The sequence below is a fragment of the Sesamum indicum genome, linkage group LG1 (genome assembly GCF_026168435.1).
Source record: "Sesamum indicum cultivar Baizhima isolate 11 linkage group LG1, ASM2616843v1, whole genome shotgun sequence".
Lineage (NCBI taxonomy): Eukaryota > Viridiplantae > Streptophyta > Magnoliopsida > Lamiales > Pedaliaceae > Sesamum > Sesamum indicum.
This window is the reverse complement of record NC_142657.1, coordinates 19,970,494-19,992,390: the sequence shown is the minus strand read 5'-3', so window position 1 is coordinate 19,992,390 and position 21,897 is coordinate 19,970,494. Positions and strand designations below refer to the sequence as shown.

The following is a 21,897-nucleotide window of genomic DNA, read 5'->3' as shown; positions in this document are numbered from 1 at the left end:
ATTAGGCTAATTATTAGATGGTCGTTAAAATCAGGGATATTGATAATTTTTCAAACAATAAGGAGATATTCGTAATTACGTCAAATCTCAAAAGAAGTCTTTGTAATGTATCCAAAAATTAAAGGGGAAAAAAAATATGTGGAACCATACGATGGTTGTTGAATTTTTATTTCATTCCCTATAATTAGTGTTATTTAGAGAATAAGGTCCCGCTTGGAGTTTGACAAACTTTCAGATTTTTATTACTCAAATATGTAATTTGACTATGAAAAGGAGTTGGCCAAATAAATCTGCAGTCATTTTCCTTCTCAAGACAGCTTCAACGCAGTAATCATAATTAGCTTAATTAGGGAAACACACCCCCATACAAATTTCTTTATAAGTTTGTATTTTATTCAAAAGAAAAATTCATTTCAACTGTTCAACACTCTCAGTCGTACAGTGGGTAAAATCAAATATTATCATATTTATTATTATATGGATTCGGATCTTTGTTAAAATACTTAGTAAAACTAAACGTACATTCGATTTGTGCATTGATTTTTATATACTTTTTAAATTTTGATTTTTTTTATATCAACACTAGCTAGATTAGTAGGAGCCATAGCCGAGTCACTCTCTCTCTCTCTCTCTCTCTCTCTCTCTCTCTCTCTCTCTCCCAACTCGTTTCTTAAACAATCAGTGATTAAAGTCGAACGTTATCAAACTCATGATGCAGATTCGAATCATTATCAAAATACTTAGTGAAACTAAAAATATACATCTTGATCCTATATATTGATTTATATATGATTCGACCTTAATTTTTTGTCGTAACAATAGGTCAATAAGGGCCAAAGTCGACAACCTGATCCATACGCAAAGCGCAAGCACAATTCAAGTATTGTGCTATGGTACCAATTTGTTCTGTAGGATGGACCCCTAACTAGGAAGAATAGGACTAGCATATAATTATTATATGTGTACGTACCTTCTATTCTGGTAGGGAGCATATGTATATATATATATTCAGAAAAAAATAAAATAAAATGACATAATTAGATAATCAATATCTTATCAAGGGACCATAATGTCTGAAATCATGACTCATGACTTCTTCTTGATTAATTGCGCCTAATCAGTAAAAAAGTAAATTAGATCTGTTTCGGACATAATCATCATCTCAACTTCCTAACATAAAATATCAACTCATTAACCACTTTGTTTTTACTATGTAAAAGTATATTACTCAATGAACTTAGAGGTGTGTGGCTGAATTTATTTAGTCCCTTTCAAGTGCAGGACAAAAAATACAATACCCTCTATTCTCGGGGACTAAAAATGTAATTTTGCGGAATTATGATGTGCATGAAGGACAGATGGTTGTTTGTAGTAGTAGAGAAGATATTGGAATGGAGGACAAAACACAATTAATATTGTTAGTTGTTTGTATTAGAAAAGTTGAGGAAAATAGAGTTGTGTGGAAGGGTGCATGGACATGCACATGCACATGCATGCTAAGCTTCTTTCACCCACCCACCACTACCACCTGCACCTTATCTCATCATCATCTTCTTATTACAACGGAATACATGGGCGTTTGGTTGTTGCACTGCAGGTACTAAGACACAGCCATCTATCTATATGTTCTCATAAATTTAGGAGTTTGTCATATAATGTTTGTTGATCATGTTGCAAATTCATTAATACTTGTAATAATTTTGGGTTGCGGCTTATAATACCATCAAAATTTATAGAGATAATTACATTTACGCTTTCTGGCTATAATCTATTTATATAATCATTCGTACTTTTTGAAAGATTAAGCATATACCCATTGAAAACGTCGGTACTATTTATATAAATTATTTTTATTTTTTAAAATATTAGATATTGCAAAGAACTTATAGGGAACACCTTTTAATTAAAAGATTTTGGTAGGAGAAAACTTATTTTTGTGGCATGTTCATTTGTAGGGTTAATATGGCCCAGAATTCAAAAGATTAGATAAGATCTGAATTTGTGGCTTACTTTGGGGGCATGAATTGGAATTTGCCGGTTGTGTGCCACTACCTATTTATATATATATATATATATATATATATAATTTAATTTAATAATTTTAATAAAAAAAAATCATAAAGATGTGTGGTCCAGATGCCTTTTCCTAATTTTGATTGAAGAATGATGGGAAATGACTTTTGAAATTCCATTTTTTTAATATTCTTTTTCTTTAGTCATAAAGATTTAGTGATTCTCCCACTTATGTAAAGCTACACACATTATAAGGTGACAAATCACCTAATTTCCCATTATTATGTACTGGGGTGAGTGTTAGAACTATTTTTGCTATTGCCAGAACAAGGAAAATTGAATTGACATATTTACCCTTATTCGTGCAAAGTTTGATTTTTCTCCTTCTCTATGTCTTGGCCCTCAGCCTTTTACTTATACCTTCACTTACTACTTAGTTAGACAACCTTTCTCTAAGTCGGATTTTGCAAAGAGAGTACACTAATCAAGTTTGGAGCTGAAAAATTAAGTGTTTAGTGTATGAATGGTCATAAGAGTTTCTTTAGGAGCAATCGTTTAAGAGAAACCCCACTGATTGATTTATCCTACAAAGATTTTGAACTTTGTAAATTCTAAAATGAGGACAATTATGTCAATTACAATCCCTTTACTCTGGCATTAGAATAATTGTTTCTGCCTCTATCAATAATAACCTTATAAATAGCCAAAAAATGATGTATTTGGGGGAGGGGAGGGGAGGGGAGGGGAGTGTGATACCCACTATTTATAGTAAGTCTTACACCTTGTCAGATTCCACTTCTCCAGTAATGAGTTTATTTATGGATGAGCTTTTAAAAGCATTTCTAATAAATATATACAAGAATTGTCAAATGTTTGGTAGAAACGCGTTTTAAACAACCATAAATAGAAAATTTATCGTTGTTGTCTTATGTGTCGACCTGTTATTTACATCATTCATGTCATATGAAATATATTTGACACAACTGATGTTGTATTACTATGTAATAACATACATTTATTACTAAAGTGAATGTTTATATGCTTTTTTAAAATTAATTTATCTCTTATATTATACTAGAATGGATATTGATATTGATGCGAGTAAAATTATTTAAGCCCAGTGAATTGCGATGAGCATTTCGGCTTTTGCGACATTCTACTGCAGAAAAAGTTAACATCTCGATAATCAAATCGATCACAGATCAAGAGTCCTATTCTTTCTTCCCAGGTGCATGTCTATCCTTTTATTTATTTCTACAGGTGAGTTGACAACATTTTTGCGATGTATGTAAAATCTCAAGGTCACCACGTGTCCTTGTCCGTGGGTGGGCTTTAATTGGGCCCGGCCCTCCCATCTCAATCCTTCCCTAGAAGTCTCTGCTAAGGCCTTTGGGCCACCTCCAGAGGGCCGCTTGGGCCGACCCCTCATTGCCAAAATTTAGGGACATGATATATATTTTAAAATATAATTTATCGTTATATAATTTTTAATTGGGAATATTGACACATTTAATGTTTTATTTATGGTTAATTAATAAATAGTAGAATATATTCCCTAGAAAAATGAGAAAAAATGGGCCTCAGGTATTGGGGTTATGGGGCCAAAATATGTTCTATCGGGCCCACAAGATTTACTGATATAGGCCTATTAATCCATTTGTATGGGCCTCTATTTAAGTGCGGATCTAATATTCTGATTCAGATTGATTACTATATTTAATTATTTATATTTATATATTTCTGATCAGTTTATTGATTTAAATATATGCTTTGGTTGAGATCATTGACTGCACTTAACTTTTTCTTATTCAATGTAATAAATAATACAATTAAGTCTACATCCTGAGAATAATTTTTGGTTGGATAAAAATGATTCTGATTTAGAATCATTAATTATATTTAGTTAATTCTTTTATATTATACGGAAAAATCGTTATTTTTGTTCCATATGTTATGTATTTTTTCTCAATTTAATCCATTTGTTACGATTTTCTTATCTTATATCATGTAAGTTAAAAAAAATTTAATTTTAATCCCTATATTATTTTTCTGTCAATAGTTAACAGAACTATTAGTATATTTTATATTTTTGTTTTTACTATTGAATGAAAAATACATGTGATGAATAATATTGAGAAAAATTTTCAACTTATAGAATATAATATAAGAAAATCATAATAAATAAAATTAAATTAAAAAAGCAAAAATTACTAGTTCTTTTCCCTTTTTTTTATTACAAGAAAAAACAAAAATTCTTCAACAATTACCATTCACTCAGCAATAAATTTCTATACCCCAAAACATTATCTTTCAGGCCTACAAAATTATGTACATGAATATGTTGGCCCCAATTGCCAAAGTACTTTGTACTGATTTGATCAATTGAAAATATTGGAACCAAGAAATATTCCAAAAAGTAGCTGAAAAATATTGAAGTTTGTATCAATTTTGGACCTACAACAACAAATAATTAAATGTACTCCTCATATAAAACAAAATGGAAATTAATAGCAAGAATCATTTAATTCATTAAATACCAAATAAAGGGTCCCCCAAATAAATTAAATTAATTTAAATTTTAAAAAAAAAAAGAAAAAAGAAAAAGAAAGCTTGGCTGGAAAGCAAGAGAAGAAGGGGTCCCACACACAGTAGCTTTATTTCCATGTGAAAGGCCACCCCAGAAGACATAATCAACATTTCAACTCAATGCCCACATTCTCCACCCACCCTAATTTTAAGGAAACATATATGTGTAAGAAAATGATGATAAAATCAATAATTTATTAAATTATTAAAATATTTTTTATTTCAAATTCCCTTGAATAGAAGAATCTTAAAGAAAAAATCATATGATCAAAGAGAGTGTCATTTCTTGAAAAATATAAGTAAATATATTTTAATCAGCACAGAAATTAATTATTCTATACGGTGACACTTAATAAATAGTGTAGATATGCAGCTATAGAAAAAAGAATAAAGGGAAAAGAAAGGTAGGTTGGTGGATGGGATTTGGGGAGAGAATTTTGGAGGTGTGTAAGAAAATGAGGGACCCCTACAGAGAGGAATTAGCTTTCCAGGTGTTCCAGTCAGAGGAAAAAACCTTTTCACCCTCCTAAATTATGCAAACACTACAGCCTGCAATCCTATGTTCATCACATCTTTACACCTACACTTCCTTGTACATTTTCTTCTTTTTTTCTTTTTTCCCAATAAAAATTCAGCTCCATCGTAAACATATTTGATCAAATTAAAGCCCGTACAAGAGAAGGAACGATTCTTGTGAGTAAGTTGGAACCCGTGATTTACTTTGAGAAAGTAATGGCTCAACCAACAGAAATCGTGCATTTAGACTCGGTTTAATACCTTAGCTGATATTAACGTTAGAACATCGAAGTGGTTCCTCGTCATCTACAAAGAAAGACAATAACTAACAGCATTTTGTTCGGAGAGTATCTGGAAAGAAGAGTGCAAGAATTGTCAACACGGCAACAACACCAAGTCAAATAAGTATTTGATTAGACAAAGCAAATCTTGCTCCAAAATGAACCATAAGTATTAAATGGAAATGTCATAGTCCTGAACACAGATATGGTCCGTATGTAAGTTTTCACAATAAGAATCCTGTGCTCAAACCTGATAAAGAGAAGGGCAAACTGAACTAATGTTTACCTGTTTGCCATCCAATTTCACTGGAATTTTGGGTGCTGCAATGGGAAAAATGCAGTTATGGTGAGAGGGTGAAACAGGGGCAGGAAAGTAAGTTCATGCAAAAATGTTGAGCGAAGCACGTCCTAAATATCGTAAAGCCATTGATTAAAGAGAAAGTTAAGGGGCCAACCATTTGTAAAGAATATTGGTAATCCCATTGGGGGGAGTACTACTTGGCTTTTGCATCAGCCTGGTGATGCACATCATAATTAGCAACACAATCACCTTTTAATTGCAAGCCTAACTGCTCCACTCATCAGCAGGCTGCAATGATGCTTGCATTTGATTTATACTATTCATTGGATCAACTGTACATAAGCCGATCACACTGGGAGCATACAACTTGCCGACTTAAAGTCCGGGATTTTTGTTTTTGATACACAGTTCCGTCCGTGCTATGTGTCAGATACATGTAGCAAACAGTACTTACTATTAGAAAATATTCATTGGTCACTCTTCAGGTGCCAGGTCAGCATCCAACGTGGATTGAGGAAGGAGTTGACAGAAGGGGGGGTGGGTGGGGTTGGAGGAGGTGGAAGGGGTGACTGCAATGGCTTTTGCTTTTGTGTTTTCACCACCTTCATTACCTCTGCTTTTGGTGTGCCTTGAGACATCCTTTTTCCTACATTCTTTTACTACTTTTTATTCAAGAATCCCAGCAGCCATCAATACTTAACAGCACTGCCATCTCTCTGATTCTCTCTCTCTCTTCCCCTCCCCTCTCTCTCTGTTCCTCTAGACAATACAGCAGTCTCTCCTATTTTTGTATTGAATGATCATATAGCCTTCAAGAAAATGGTGAGTTTATGGTCATCTTAATCCCTATTTTACATGCATTTGCATCCTTGTGATCAGTGAATAACAATCTTCTGCTTCTTCACAATTCAGGGTACTCCAGTAAACATTATCGTCGGATCCCATGTTTGGGCAGAGGATCCTGAGGTCGCCTGGATCGATGGAGAAGTTGTAGAGATTAAAGGAACAGATGCAACCATAGCTACCACAAATGGGAAGTCTGTAAGTCAATCCCAAATCAAGCAGTTAACCATACTTGAATCTATTCTCTGGATTGCAGTATTTCTGCAATATACAAACATGTGAAAAGTTCATAAGCTTTTCCTTTCACAACTTGTGTGGAAGTCAAAACTGAGTATTTTAACAGCATGAGCAACTTTCAGATAGATTACATATAAGAAATTTACTCCAGATCATGATTCATGACCACATACACTATGACAGAACTACAACAGATGTCTATGGTCCTCTGAGTATGATTAAGCAAGTCGCAAGACAGAAAGTGGCAAAATGCTATCAAAACGAATGAAAGAGAGTCATGAATGTTAGACAAGAATTACAGATAACTTCTGGGGTACAATCATTTTGACTGAAAATATAACAAGTAATCCTGAAAAAGACAAGAAAAAGAATATTCCAAGAGTACATCCAGGTTGCAAGCAGCAGTTGCTGTTGCCATGATTTGTGTTCATGGGAATAATAGGCAACGCAACTGGTTTTTCCACTTCAACGTCAATTTTTCTTTGAAATCTAAATTCTTTCAGCAATTTTTTGGTTGTGCTCAAGAGATGTGCATCTTCTTCTCTATTTACTACTGTGGACTTTAGAAGGTTACTGTTGTTCCAACAAATTCATAGGTCCAGAAACTTGTAATCTTATGTAAACATTTGAGTGATTCTTAATTTCAGATAGTTGCAGCTATTTCGAGCATATACCCAAAAGATACGGAAGCGCCCCCTGCTGGGGTTGATGATATGACCAAGTTAGCTTACCTCCATGAGCCAGGAGTGTTACACAACCTTGCATCCCGGTTTGCTCTCAATGAGATATACGTAAGTGACATTCACCCAATGGATAGAGCTGCAGAACACCAATGAACCATATTAAATTCTGATTGGACATGCAAACACACAATATCAAGCCTAAACACTATCTTGAAATACGCAGACTTACACGGGAAATATATTAATAGCTGTGAACCCATTCCGGAGATTGCCGCATTTGTATGATATCCACATGATGCAGCAGTATAAGGGAGCTGCTTTCGGAGAGCTAAGCCCTCATCTTTTTGCAATTGCAGATGCCTGTTACAGGTACATTCTTGGTGCATTATACTTGATTAGTCCAATTGGATATTGACAGGTTAGTTTTTACACTCAGGGCAATAATTAATGAACATGGAAGCCAGGCTATCTTGGTGAGTGGAGAGAGTGGAGCTGGTAAAACTGAGACGACAAAGTTGTTAATGAGATATCTTGCTTTCATGGGTGGGAGATCTGGTACGGAAGGGAGAACAGTAGAACAACAGGTCCTGGAGGTGAGTAAAGATAACTCTATCCTTAGAAACTCATGGCATTTCTTATTTGCAAGAATTCACAGAAAACTAAGAATCCATTTCTTCAGTCCAATCCAGTCCTAGAAGCATTCGGCAATGCAAAGACTGTTAAAAACAACAATTCCAGGTACACAAAAGCTTCAAGTTTAACTTTTAACCAAATTTCTCCCTTTTTATCATATTTTTAGATATGGACTTACAAGTAGTTCACATGACTGAGTGGTCGTACCAGTCGTTTTGGTAAATTTGTAGAGATCCAATTCGATAAGCATGGGAAGATCTCAGGAGCTGCAGTTCGAACTTATCTCCTAGAGAGATCTCGCGTTTGCCAAGTCTCTGATCCAGAGAGGAATTACCATTGCTTTTACATGCTTTGTGCAGCACCGCCAGAGGTAGACCTGAGCATTATAAGAATGAGACCGAATTTCGCATACAGGCTGCTAAATCTACCGTGTAACTGCAGGAAGTGAAAAAGTTTAAACTTGGAGATCCAAGAACATTTCACTATCTAAATCAAAGTAATTGTTATGAAGTGGCAAATGTCGATGACGCCAGAGAATACCTGGAAACGAGAAATGCCATGGACATAGTTGGAATCAACCAGGACGAGCAGGTTTGATCCTGACTGGTGGTACTAAAGGATCAGATAGGACATTATAGGGACTTAAATCACATTTATAATCAATCCTTTTCTCTTCCATCTCCTGTTATCTTTTTTCTTTGAGTAGGAAGCTATATTCCGTGTAGTAGCTGCTATACTCCACTTGGGGAATGTCGAATTTGTCAAGGGGAATGAAGTGGATTCTTCCAAGCTAAAAGATGATAAGGCACGCTATCACCTTCGGACAACAGCAGAGCTACTCATGTCAGAATTTGCATTAATTTGAGACTGCATTTAACTTTTCTTCCCCTTATGTTGTGCTTCAGTATTGTCATTCAAAATGCATTTACACAGGTGCAACGAGAAGGCACTGGAGGACTCTCTTTGCCAGCGTGTAATTGTAACTCCTGATGGAAGCATTACAAAACCACTTGATCCTGCTGCAGCCATCACAAGCAGGGATGCTTTGGCAAAAACAATATATTCCAGATTATTTGATTGGTAAGAATCTTTGAATCAGTCTTTCCACTATTAACTTAGGTATTCTGAGGATATATCAACCGTCAGCACAGAGAGACATTATAAAATGCCAGGAAGAATATTGAAATCTGCAGATTGTATGATTACCTTCTCTCAAAGAACAAAAAGAAAATAGCATATCTTAGAAGAGTTTCTTGTTGCGAAAGGGAGAATACAGAGACAAATATAAAAAACCTTCATAATCAATTAAGAGACCGGACTTATTGGGCTTTTGTTAGGTGATAACACCTACAAGACCTGCAGTGGATGTGCAACCTATGAGGATGCATTATTCGAGCATCTAACCAAAAATTTCAGACAACCAGAAAGTGCCAACATTTGGAATTTGATGCCAAAATCATAAAGTTGCCGCTTTTAAGTTCATTCCCGAGTTCTAAGAGAGATTTTCCTTCTATCAACAATTTGTCAAAAAGCAGTGGAGTGATAATGGCTAAAAACACTTGTAATAGCAAATACTATTGTCGTATTCATATTCTGATTCAAGAAACACAAAGGCTATACTGAAGGTGAAAAAGATGATGCATTACAATGACTGCTTCTGTATGATTATGCAGGATAGTGGACAAGATAAACAGTTCAATTGGTCAAGATCCCAATGCTAAAAGCATAATCGGAGTCCTAGATATATACGGGTTCGAGAGCTTCAAAATTAACAGGTATGTTTTGCTTGCTGTTTCACATAATAGAGGCGTTTACACCTCAAGACTAACTTGTCCCTACCCCACATATCACAGTTTTGAGCAGTTATGTATCAACCTGACAAATGAGAAGTTGCAGCAGCATTTCAATCAGGTCAGATGAAGTTCAACTTAATCTGCACCACCTGTATTGTATCGCATTTACATGAATATAGTATGTTGATTGAAATGGACAAACACATATGCAGCATGTATTCAAGATGGAACAAGAAGAGTACACAAAAGAGGAAATCAACTGGAGTTATGTTGAATTCGTAGATAATCAGGATGTATTAGATCTGATTGAAAAGGTATGTCCAAATTCCTGTTGGAGACGTGCATGCAAACTTATGCCACATTCATAGGGTACACAATTTACCTTAAAGTAATGTTGGATATTTGCATGCAGAAACCAGGAGGAATAATTGCTCTCCTTGATGAAGCCTGGTACGTGTGCTGTCACAATCTAAAATTTCTTGAAAACAGGATACTCAACACGTAAAACACCTGCATTATTATTTGGATAGAGATACTATCAAAGGAAACACAAAATAAATCTGACATTCTAGAAAAAAATATGGCACAAATAGTAGGGTAACAGTATGTTCAGGACACAATACCAAAATGCACACACACACACACACACACACACACACACACACACACACACACATATATATATATATATATATAACTTGAGTTACTTATTTTGCAGCATGTTCCCCAAATCAACTCATGAGACATTTGCGCAAAAGATGTATCAGACTTACAAAGGTCACAAACGCTTTAGCAAGCCAAAACTTGCTCGAACTGATTTCACAATTAATCATTATGCTGGTGATGTAAGTACGAGTATAACAAAAATATTCATCAGCTTCGTCCATAGAATTTTCAATCATTCTACTCTTGCCAAACAGGTGACTTATCAAGCTGATCAGTTCCTGGACAAGAATAAGGACTATGTTGTCGCAGAACACCAAGCTCTTTTGACTGAATCTAAGTGCTCATTTGTTGCAAATCTCTTCCCACCATTGCCTGACGAAGCATCAAAGCAGTCCAAGTTTTCTTCCATTGGTACCCGCTTCAAGGTATGTCTAAACAGCAAATTTGAGTGACAATCCAACTGTAAGCTTGCTACAATTCCACATGGATTACCATATCAATCATCAATATGCAGCAACAGTTACAATCGTTAATGGAAACGCTGAGCACAACAGAGCCACATTATATCAGATGTGTAAAGCCGAATACTGTTCTGAAGCCTGGAATATTTGAGAACTTCAATGTCTTAAACCAGTTGAGATGTGGAGTAAGTTGCTAATTAATCTCTAAAATGTGATGGTATCTTTAAAGTTTCTGAAATCTACTAGTATCTGGCCTTTCTTTTTCTTGCACTTTAAGAAGCATTTCTGGAAATTGTGGCAGGGTGTGTTAGAGGCCATAAGAATAAGTTGTGCTGGATATCCAACAAAAAGAACATTTGATGAGTTCATAGACCGGTTTGGAATGCTAGCTCCAGATGTTGTGGATGGGTACATAATCTCACATTCCATCTCATTTTAGCCTCAGTGGGTACCCCCTTTCATGACAAAATGGTAATCTGCACACGTAACAGCAGCACATGTCAGAAAATTCTTGATATCAAGCAACTTACCAGTGAGATTACACGTGATGTGATAAAATTTAAATCACCTCCTGCTTGTATTTCATCATGGAGCCGTGTATCCACATCCCATTGCTAGTTAGCATCATGTTGAGTACCAAGGAATAGTTATATTTGTATCTTAGATAATAACAATACCTATATTGTTTTCCATATTACAGGTCCGATGAGAAATCAGCATGTATTGCAATATGTGACAAAATGGGCTTAAAAGGCTATCAGGTAATATCTAACTAGTTATCATAGTAGTATCGCTGCTTTTAGTTCCCTTTAAAACTTTCATGTGTAGCAAGCATTTAGCTTTGTAACTACTCTGACTTCAGATTGGGAAAAGCAAGGTATTTCTTAGAGCAGGGCAGATGGCTGAATTAGATGCTAGAAGAGCTGAAGTTCTGGCTCATGCGGCAAAGCGCATTCAGAGACAAATCCGGACATACCTAACCAGAAAAGAGTTCATCATCCTCCGCAAGGCTACCATAAATGTCCAGAAACTTTGGAGAGGTAATGTGATAATCGAGTTAAGAGTCAGATAACTTTATTTGCCATTGTAATTAAAACTTTCAGCTCAATACATTGAAGTGGATCCTTAGTGTGCAAACATCTAACTTTACCATTAGAAATGATCATAAACTTATATGCAAGTCTATAACAATCAGACAGTTTGTTACTGAAACTTCTTGCTATATTCCAAATAACAATTTCTTCTGCTGCTTACACGCTTACACAGCACGACTGGCATGTAAGCTTTATGAATACATGAGAAGAGAAGCTGCTTCAATTCGAATACAGAAACATGCACGGGCTCATGCAGCAAGAAGATCTTACACCAAATTACAGGGAGCGGCAATTGTAATTCAAACTGGATTACAAGCAATGGCAGCACGAAATGAGTTCAGAAGGAGAAGACAAAACAAAGCAGCAACAATCATTCAGGTAATAAACCAGCACTGATCAAATCCAGTTTCTGCTACAACTGCCTGCAGCCACAAAGAAAGCAAAAAAATGTATAATTAAACCTAAAATAGGCACCACAGGAACTATGATTGAGCCTTGGCATGGAATGAATTTCATTTGACGTCCGACAGTTAAGATATCCCAATATTTAGCTGGGTTGCATGGTCTTCAATCAGAGATTAATTCCTCTCAGCCTCTGTATTTGTGAACAAGTTAAACCATGCATACTGAGCATAGGATGGATTTTCTGTTCTATATTTATTTTTTTATTTTGATATGTCGGAAGCTGGGGAGATAGGAGACTGATAACTGGTTTTTTGTCTTATTATTTCTGATGAATTAATTGATTAACTTCATTTCTGAAGTACTTAAGCAAGTCATGCTGCAATAGATAATTGTGAAGGCCCACATTGGAAGAATTATCATAATACTGGCATTCATCCAGATATTAAATATCTTTGTCTTTTCCAGACGCAATGGAGAAGTTTCCATGCCCTTTCCGCCTATAATCGACTGAAGAAATCCACCATTGCAGTTCAATGCCTCTGGCGAGCTAGAATAGCAAGGAAGGAGCTTCGCAAATTGAGGATGGTCAGTGGCCTCTTAATATAATCAAACTTCAGTTTTCATAGTGCAACTGTAATATGCACAATGTTAAATGGTTAATGTGGAAATTCTCCCAAAACAGGCAGCAAGGGAAACAGGAGCCCTGAAGGAAGCAAAGGACAAGCTAGAAAAGCGTGTAGAGGAGCTTACATGGAGATTGGACATTGAAAAGCACTTACGAGTAAGCTATAGATGCAATCTTCCAATTACAATGCAACAGAGTAACAGCCAGCAGTATAGAAAATAATCTGGCCAATAACTTCTATGTCTGACCATTGATTCTATCACTTTAGTATCAGAATACCACATAAATATCTGACATTCAGAATTAGCAACTGATTTAAGCTACTAATAACATCCCTGAGTCAAGCACTTGCCAACTTATCATCCAAAAAATTACTGCCGGCAGTACGCTCTTGAAAAAAATGTAACCATGTTTAAACCAGGAAAACTTGTATTTATTTTATAATTGCTAGTGAAGTATCTGAATATAAAGTTCAATTCTGATGACATGCAGTCCAAATGTTGTCCATCTATACATTAGCTAAAAAGATAATCATCTTTCAGGTGGATATTGAAGAAGCAAAGGGGCAAGAGATAGCAAAACTGCAGAATGCTTTACAGGATATGCAGACACAACTACATGAAGCACATGCCGCCATCATTCATGAAAGAGAAGCTGCAAAGATAGCAATTGAACAAGCCCCACCTGTCATCAAAGAGGTACCAGTTGTTGACAACACAAAGGTGGAGCAACTGACAACTCAAAACCAAGAACTTCAGGTATCATCAAGCATCCAAAGTATACTACATGATTTAATAAGATGGTATCTGGATTTAGTGTAACAAACCAAACCCACTTGATAACATTATACTCTGGCCAAATGGCATCTGTGTAGATATATCTAAATAATCAAAGAGGAATAAATAAAAATAATAAACTAGAATTCTGAGATCCTGTAATATATACTATACGTAAGCAAGGAAGAATTTGGACGGCAGAATGATTCTAGAAGTATAAGTACTTCACAAAGAATTGGTAATTGAGAAACTGGAAAACAAACTTAGACCGAGTGGATGAGTGATCGAGAGGGATAGAGAGAGGAAAGAAAAAGAAATTGCAAGTGTATCTGTTCCCATACATGATAAAATAAGATCTTGACATAAAAATCTTTATTTGATATTTGGTATAAACTGAAGACAGCTGAATTATCTGAAAGTAGCTATGATGGGTCAGAAAGCATGTAACATATTCCAACCTGGTCGGTGCATGTTCTGGAAAACTGCAAATGTTAACACTTGAAACTAGGACATTTGAGAATCATAGGGCACATGACCTAATTCCGAGTGAACATGTGCAGGAAATGATCACTGAACTAAAGAAGCGGGTAGAGGAATTTGAGCAGAGTTATTCAGAGGTGGAAAAAGAAAGCCACGCCAGACTTAAAGAAGCAGAAGAAGCACAACAGAGAGCTTCACGACTGCAAGAGACCATTGAAAGGTATCCGACTTTAAATATCTGCATTATCAGAATTATCAAGTCTATTATGATTGTATCTACTAATGTCTCTTCAGATTAGAAGCGAACGTGTCTAATCTCGAGTCGGAGAATCAGGTCCTACGACAGCAAGCTTTGGCTGCATCAGCCAAAGAGGACTTCACTGAGGAAATGGAAGTGTAAGACTATAAAAGAATGGCTTTCATCTTAAGATTTCAACTATTTACATTAGACACTTGATAAAAATCTGACTGGCCTTTAGTGGAAGGATATACAGCTCTCGAGCAGAACATAAAATATTTAAGTTTGCATACTCTCTGCAATCCAGAATCTCAGAATTAGATCTCCTCTGTGTCAGAGAAATATCCACAGTTCTTCATGAGAACCTGCATGTTTCAAACTAAATGGGTTTGACATAAACACGAGCATCTAAATGAGCAGAATTAATCAGTTGGCTACGAACTAGTACCCTAGTAATTTGCAGAAATCCTCCCTAGAATATATTAGACTGGATAGTGCATCTATCAAGCAGATTGAATCAAATAATAAGAGATGAAGCAATAATGCCAAAGGGCATTACTTAGTTAATAGGTAAAATATAAATACATAAACCTAGAGAAGTTAATATATTCACCTGGATTACGTTTCTTGAAAGCAGTCCGTGGTAGAAATCTGAAAAATCTTTCATGCCAGATTGAGGGGAAAGATCAGAGATTTGGAGTCAGAAAACAAGTTCCTCCGCAGTCAAAAAGTAGTTGTGGAACAAATAGCGACTTCTGATGATCAAGTTAGCCTACCAGCAAAGGTACAATTGGTTTTACTTGCTTACTCTAATGCTACGGTTCTATTCAACTAATCACTATGTTGCTGTAAAATCAGGATTTGGATAATGGATATCAGAGCCATAATGACTTCCAAACTATGGAACAGCATCCACTAAACAATGTGGAGCAACAAACAATTGAAGTAAATCAAGATTCCAGTCAATAATTTCATATATGAAGGAGTTTCCCACCATTGCCCGATTAGTTAATACAAAAGTTCAATTTATATGCAGGATTCAAAGGCTACTCCCGCTCTCCTCGTTAAACAGAGATCCTTGACAGATCGGCAGCAGGTATTTCAGTTAAACCCACCTGTTATCAAAATTATAATGGTTACCATACAGACATGGAATTCTAATTGCATTCTTGTGAATCCTTGTTCTTCATGTATCAGGAAAACCATGATGCACTAATCAAATGTCTTTTGGAAGACAATCGCTTTGATAAAAATAGGCCTGTTGCTGCTTGTATTGTGTATAAAGCACTCATTCAATGGAGATCCTTCGAAGCAGATAAAACTAATATATTTGATAGGATTATTCATGCAATCCAATCATCAATAGAGGTAGTAGAACTGAATTATTTCAAGACAAAATCCAACTGCTTAGCATATTTTTAACTTTTGTCAATGGTCCTTATTAAACATATAAAGCACAACTGCAGACGAGTCTCAAGTACCTTTTCTGTGCAGAACCAGGACAACACCAAAAATCTCGCCTACTGGCTGTCAACAACTTCAACTCTTTTGTTTCTTATTCAAAAAACAATCAAGGCGAGCAATACATCATCAGTGGTCTCAAAACGTAACCGAAGTTCACCCATTACACTTTTTGCTAGAATGGCACAGGTAAAACTTTGAATGTAAGTCACTCACCCACATAAAACCATGGGAAATTGTTAAATGCCTAGGGTTATGAAATGTCAGGTGCGATCATCTTCTGTGATCACGGGACTATCTAGTGGATACAGCGGGATCGAGGGAAATCCAGTTGCAAAATCAAGGATTGAAGCTAAATATCCAGCTTTATTGTTTAAGCAACATTTAACTGCCTGTGTAGAGAAAATATACGGGATGATTCGTGATGGCTTAAAGAAAGAGATCAGCCCATTTCTTAATTTGTGTATACAAGTAAGTACCTTATCCACTCCAGAAGATTATCAATCAACACGTTTTATGAATCATAATTCATATTAAAAAATGCCATAAACAGGCACCAAGAGCTGCAAGGATCAGACCAGTGAAAGGATCATCTAAAAACATTCATTCACATATCATAACGAAACAACAGGGCTCTAGTATACACTGGCAAAATATAGTCCAAAGCTTGGATCAAACCATTGGGATTCTGTCTGAAAATTATGTAAGCAGAATAAATTTTATCCCGTCTTATTTCCTTCAAGGGACATGAATCAAAATTGTTTTCATGTTAATATGTCTGTCCTTAGGTTCCTTCTACCATCACAAGGAAAATTTTCAGCCAAGTATTCTCATTCATAAATGTTCAGCTTTTCAATAGGTAAGGAGTATTCTACTTCTATTCGTGCTACAACAAAAGATTTCAGAACTAAAAATACGTATACAATAAACTTATGTCCCAATTATCATTCTGCATACAATTCAGCTTACTGCTCCGCCGTGAGTGCTGCTCATTTAGCAATGGTGAATATGTGAAGGCTGGTTTACAAGAATTAGAACATTGGTGTATGAAAGCAACAGATGAGGTAAATAACTCAATGAAAACACAACTGAATAATTTAGAGAAGTTTGATTATGTGAATATAGATGTCTCACCTCTTTCTGTCATGATGCAGTTTGCTGGATCCTCATGGGATGAACTCCAACACATTAGACAAGCTGTAGCTTTTCTGGTACGGTTTTATAAACCTGGTCCAGTTTGCTACTAAAATTGAAGAAATCATAATTGATCAAGCCATGCTTTAACTTTCGCAGGTCTTGCATCAGAAAACTCACAAGTCATTGGATGAGATCACAAATGAACTCTGCCCGGTAAAAACTGACTTTATGCTTTATTCATCTCTACTGAAAGTCGGGAAGTGGTTACATTTCCTTTCAGTGAGATATCTATTCACTACAAGAGGCCATAGGGGAAATCCATACAACTTAACTATAATTTTAACATAATATTTTTGTCCTTTTTCGTCCTTTTGATCAGGTATTGAGCATTGCACAAATATATAGAATTGGTACCATGTTCTGGGATGACAAATATGGAACCCAAGGATTATCTTCAGAGGTAATGGTCTTTTGTACCTATTGGAGTTTTGCAGGTCTCTTTTTGGGGATTTAGAATTTATTCTACTAAGGTAATTGAAAAACAGGTTTTATTTCAAATGATATTCCAGTACACAGCTAGAAAATCAAGATCATGCCAACTATACATGTAAACGCTGCTTGCATAACTCCAAGTTGTTAATCATCCTCAGATGATCATCCTGTAAACATTCTTTAAACAAGGTCGAAAGGAAAGTTCACTCAATTTTTATCAATGTCTTGTTAAAGCTACTTTGATTTTATTTCTTCTCTGACTTTAAGCTGTATAGCAGGTTTCATGGAACTCCTTTCCTTTCTTTGCATGATCTATAATCTAATAATACATATGAATTGGAAAGTTCATGCCTTTCTTACACAGAAAAAGATGCATTACTCTTATTTCTGCAAAACTCAAACACCAAGTCCTTTTGACGGGTTATCCTTCCACTCGCTACAATTATCTGTACTTAGGTGATTGCAAAGATGAAAGCGCTGACGGTGGAAGATTCAATTAGTACACCAAACAATACCTTCTTGCTCGACGTGGATTCAAGGTAAAAAGTTAAAACTTGAGAATAGATAACTTTGAAAATGAAAAGGAAATGCAATCACCAATTGGATTGTCCAAATTGCAGTATGCCTTTCTCCATGGATGAGATATCGCGGTCTTTCCAAGATATCAATGTGTCTGATGTGGATCCACCGCCCCTCCTTCGTCAGAGATCAGACTTCCATTTCCTGTTGCAGACAACAGAATGACATTTTTGCAGTTTTCCAATTTTGATTCTATACACAGCAGTAAGTGTTCTCAGTTTTTAAATGGACACCTTTTTATTTTTTCCCCTTTGGGTGGTGGAGAGTGAGTTTGTGAGTGTTCAGAATGTAAATCCCCTTTTTCCCTGTTCGAAATTTCTTTTCCTCCTTGAATCTTTTGGCCCTTGTTATCCAGCCGGCAACGATAAGGCGACTAAAGTTATATGATGCTCTTATGGTGGGGACTATTACAGAAACTGTGATGTAATGCAAATAACATCTGTTTGAAAAATATTACTAGAAACAGAAAGATTTGTTTGCATCTCAATCCATTTTGTCCACTCCATTTTACCCTTTCTGATTGAACCATTCAGATATGACAGCAACTAAGGCTTCTCAAGATGTCTAATACTTATAACTTACAAAAATCCAAAACTACAAACCAAGCAAATCACTCAATTAAGGAAAATAACAGTAACGGAACTCCCTTTCAGAAGCCATTTGAGATGCACTTCAACTCTACATAGATCATTTTCTACAAGTCAGCTGCACTAATATGCATTTACACCCCCAGATAAGTTGCATGATTCTCTAAGGCAACTTGTTATAACACCAAGCTGCATCTAAATATACATATACATATGTATATATGTGGGTGTGTGTGGTCAAGAATCTTTGCTATGCAAAAAATTACTCAAACCAGTAAATTGGTGGGGGGGAAAAACCTTCTTGGGGCGGGATTCACCCTTTAAGAGCACTGACACAAATATAGATATAACAGTGGTGATGGAAGCAGAAAGTCGTCAAAATCACAATGGAAATATTGCTGGTATAAAATCTTAATAATTTACCAGCATCATTGTCAACAAGCTCTCTGAATACCCTCAGAATTTATCCATGCACGCCCACCCGCGCGCTTACGCATACTGAAAGTATTGTTTACTCCATGATTCACTGTTGAAGATCATAGAGAAATTCAGCCAATCTCATAATTCTTATCCAGAACATAATAAATTAAGCAGCGAGTGTTATATAAATCACTTTTCTGAATTGCACGTCAAGTATAAACTGAGCCGATTGGAACTAGAATTTCATGCCCATGAATTACTTAGCTATGCCCAATCAGGACTTGGGAGTATGCACGTTCTTTCCCCGGAATGAACAATGAAATTTTGGATTTGATTAGGAAGAAGGATTGGATTTTCTATTTTCAAATTTATTGTATTTATTGTCTTATTAATCAAATTGTAGAAAAATTATGTTATTTATTTTATTTAAAAAAACTCAACACCTAGCGTGTATATTTATATTAATATAAAAAAAAATAGTCATCCATACACTTTTAATAATAGCGTCGTACTAATTTTTTGTAAAATAAAAAATATTCTTTATTATAAAATAATTCATTTATTCAAGTTTTATTATTTTCTTTCTTTTCTTTCTTTTCGTCGATTGATTTATATATTGGGTAAAACACAGACAACCTCTCCGTATGGATTCATTTCTACTTTGACCCGTATTGTTGTAACGTTTCCAATTTCTCATTCTTCGTCCCTCGCCGCTGCTTAAACCCCGATCTGCTGCTCCACTCTTGATACCCCAACCCCATCAACACACACTCACGCCCAGTGATAAACCATACGGAGACACTTGCACATACGGCCATATAAAATCAGCGCCTGAAAACATTCACTTGAAAGACAACTCTTTCGATTTCGTTGAGGATGTAGTTTCACTCTGTCGTAATCCAGAAACTGCTGAGCACAAACGCCCACATTGGCAGCCACGTGACAGCCCATCACTTCAAGATCTTCTCCGATGGCACCCGGAACTCTCTCAGCGTTATTGATTCCGACAAGACCGTAATTTGCCTCCGCAATACCTGCAATTTCATTGGCCATCTTGCCCGCAATAATGACCGGTTCCTGTTCGTCAATACCAATGCCCATTTCGATGAAATAGTATTCCAGACGACGCGAACCATCGGAATCAAGAACGACACGACGTGGCGTCTTGGAGGCTTTTTGACAAACAATTCGAGCCCAAAGAAGTTTCGTGGAAGGAACAAATAATTCAATCTTGGTGCTATTACATTAATATAGATAATTATTCTTTTATTTATTGTCTCAACATTTTTTTTTAAATAATCATTTCCCAATTTCACATCTTTTAACAACTTTCAAAGACTTATGTCTTTATAATTAAAATTTCATAAAATCCAAAGTTATTTTGTCAATTTACTCATTGTGCAACCCTAAAATGATATTTAAATTGTAGGGATAACCAAATTTGGCTTGTAGAATCATTTGTTGCTATGTGCACGAGAAATTGAATGATAATTAATTCCATCTTTCATTATATATTGTTTGGTTTGAAATATTATATGTGTGATATCAATGTGATAATATAATATTTGATTGAAGGGATTATAAAGTATGATTAAATATAAAAAGACTATTAAGGGTATCATTTTTTAAGTTATTTTTATTTTTATATTGTAGTTTGTGAATGATGACAAAACAAAATATCTAAAATAGTCATTGTAATAAATTTTCCTAAAAAATTAATTTTTGGAATATTTTATTTTTTTATATTAATAAGAAACAAAAGTTCTAAATACACATTCATTTTGACAACTAAATAAAATCAAATATTTTTGAAAAATCCAAAAAAAAAATATTTTATCATTATTATATAATTATTATAAGTTAAAATATGTTTTTTTGAATCACTTAGATAAGGAAGAACTCTATGTTTTTATTTTTCTTGGTGAGAAGAAATAGATGAAAATAAAAAGGGAGGAAGGGGGGAGAGAAGTGAAGAGAGATAGTAAGGAGAGTTGGAGGGCAATTGAGAAAAGATATTCTTAATATAAATTTATAATAATTGGTGGGGTTATGTATCCCACCTAAGAGATGAAATCCATTATTTTATAAATTACTAAAAATAATATTAGAATCTAATAATACCAATCAAATATGGGAATCATACGAATTAAACGGGCTAAAATATCTATATATGATTACAGAACATGTAATATTTCAAATGCGCTTGCTAAAACCAAGACTTTTTTCAAAGAATGAAAATATGTGTAAAATATCAAATCTGTTATCGATACTGTTTTTTGGGGGCCTTCATTCTCCAATAACTCGTGATTTAATAAAATTTAAACACTTTGTTTGGATTCGTTTTCTGATTATTTTGTTGTGTTTTGTGGAGATAAAGAGAGAAAAATAAAAATAAATAAGTGTGTGTTAGAGATATTATGTATGTTTGGATTTGTTTTTAGAGATAATTTAAATAAGTGTTGTATGTTTAATGTTGAGTTCTGATAAAAAAAATTACTATTCATTGTCAAATTATATTTTTTTTTATATATTTATGTATATGTATGTGTTTATGCTAAAACAGTTTAAAACACCTAAATAAGTTGTTTCT

At 35.1% G+C, this 21,897-nt stretch overlaps 1 protein-coding gene and 2 long non-coding RNA genes across 4 annotated transcripts; 1 reads left to right on the top strand and 2 right to left on the bottom strand.

The window, feature by feature from the left end:
* Positions 1-4,504: 4,504 nt before the first annotated feature.
* LOC148789512 (uncharacterized) lies at positions 4,505-7,596 on the bottom strand. Its single transcript, XR_016062261.1, has 3 exons — positions 7,509-7,596; positions 5,852-6,801; positions 4,505-5,717 (listed from the first exon to the last, which is right to left on the bottom strand). It is a non-coding gene; the product is annotated as an uncharacterized LOC148789512 (long non-coding RNA).
* On the top strand, positions 6,379-18,787 carry XIF (myosin-like protein XIF). Of its 2 annotated transcripts, XM_011088445.3 has the most exons (40): positions 6,379-6,519; positions 6,610-6,738; positions 7,425-7,568; positions 7,684-7,829; positions 7,897-8,053; positions 8,140-8,198; positions 8,304-8,463; positions 8,535-8,684; positions 8,800-8,936; positions 9,027-9,173; positions 9,767-9,868; positions 9,947-10,004; positions 10,099-10,200; positions 10,299-10,336; positions 10,605-10,731; positions 10,807-10,977; positions 11,067-11,198; positions 11,315-11,421; positions 11,714-11,774; positions 11,876-12,053; positions 12,280-12,485; positions 12,978-13,097; positions 13,195-13,293; positions 13,680-13,895; positions 14,474-14,613; positions 14,688-14,789; positions 15,304-15,415; positions 15,490-15,576; positions 15,668-15,727; positions 15,829-15,999; positions 16,126-16,281; positions 16,360-16,563; positions 16,646-16,795; positions 16,881-16,951; positions 17,057-17,156; positions 17,247-17,303; positions 17,386-17,442; positions 17,609-17,689; positions 18,178-18,260; positions 18,342-18,787. In XM_011088445.3, the coding sequence occupies exons 1-40, from the start codon at positions 6,517-6,519 to the stop codon at positions 18,463-18,465; spliced, it is 4,704 nt and encodes a 1,567-aa protein (XP_011086747.1). In that variant the 5' UTR covers positions 6,379-6,516; the 3' UTR covers positions 18,466-18,787. The 2 variants fall into 2 exon arrangements, with proteins under 2 accessions (XP_011086747.1, XP_020553440.1); XM_020697781.2 differs by lacking the exons at positions 6,379-6,519; positions 6,610-6,738; positions 7,425-7,568; positions 7,684-7,829 and having other exon boundaries at positions 7,913-8,053; positions 8,324-8,463.
* LOC105168389 (uncharacterized) lies at positions 17,385-19,658 on the bottom strand. Its single transcript, XR_016062250.1, has 2 exons — positions 19,501-19,658; positions 17,385-19,413 (listed from the first exon to the last, which is right to left on the bottom strand). It is a non-coding gene; the product is annotated as an uncharacterized LOC105168389 (long non-coding RNA).
* Between the last annotated feature and the right edge of the window lie 2,239 nt (positions 19,659-21,897).

Bases quoted from the DNA above. Each gene is read 5' to 3' on its own strand.
- XIF (XM_011088445.3), top strand. The intron at 15,577-15,667 runs GTAAATCAAGAT...ATTTATATGCAG, and splicing joins TGGAGCAACAAACAATTGAA to GATTCAAAGGCTACTCCCGC. The intron at 16,000-16,125 runs GTAGTAGAACTG...TTTTCTGTGCAG, and splicing joins CAATCCAATCATCAATAGAG to AACCAGGACAACACCAAAAA.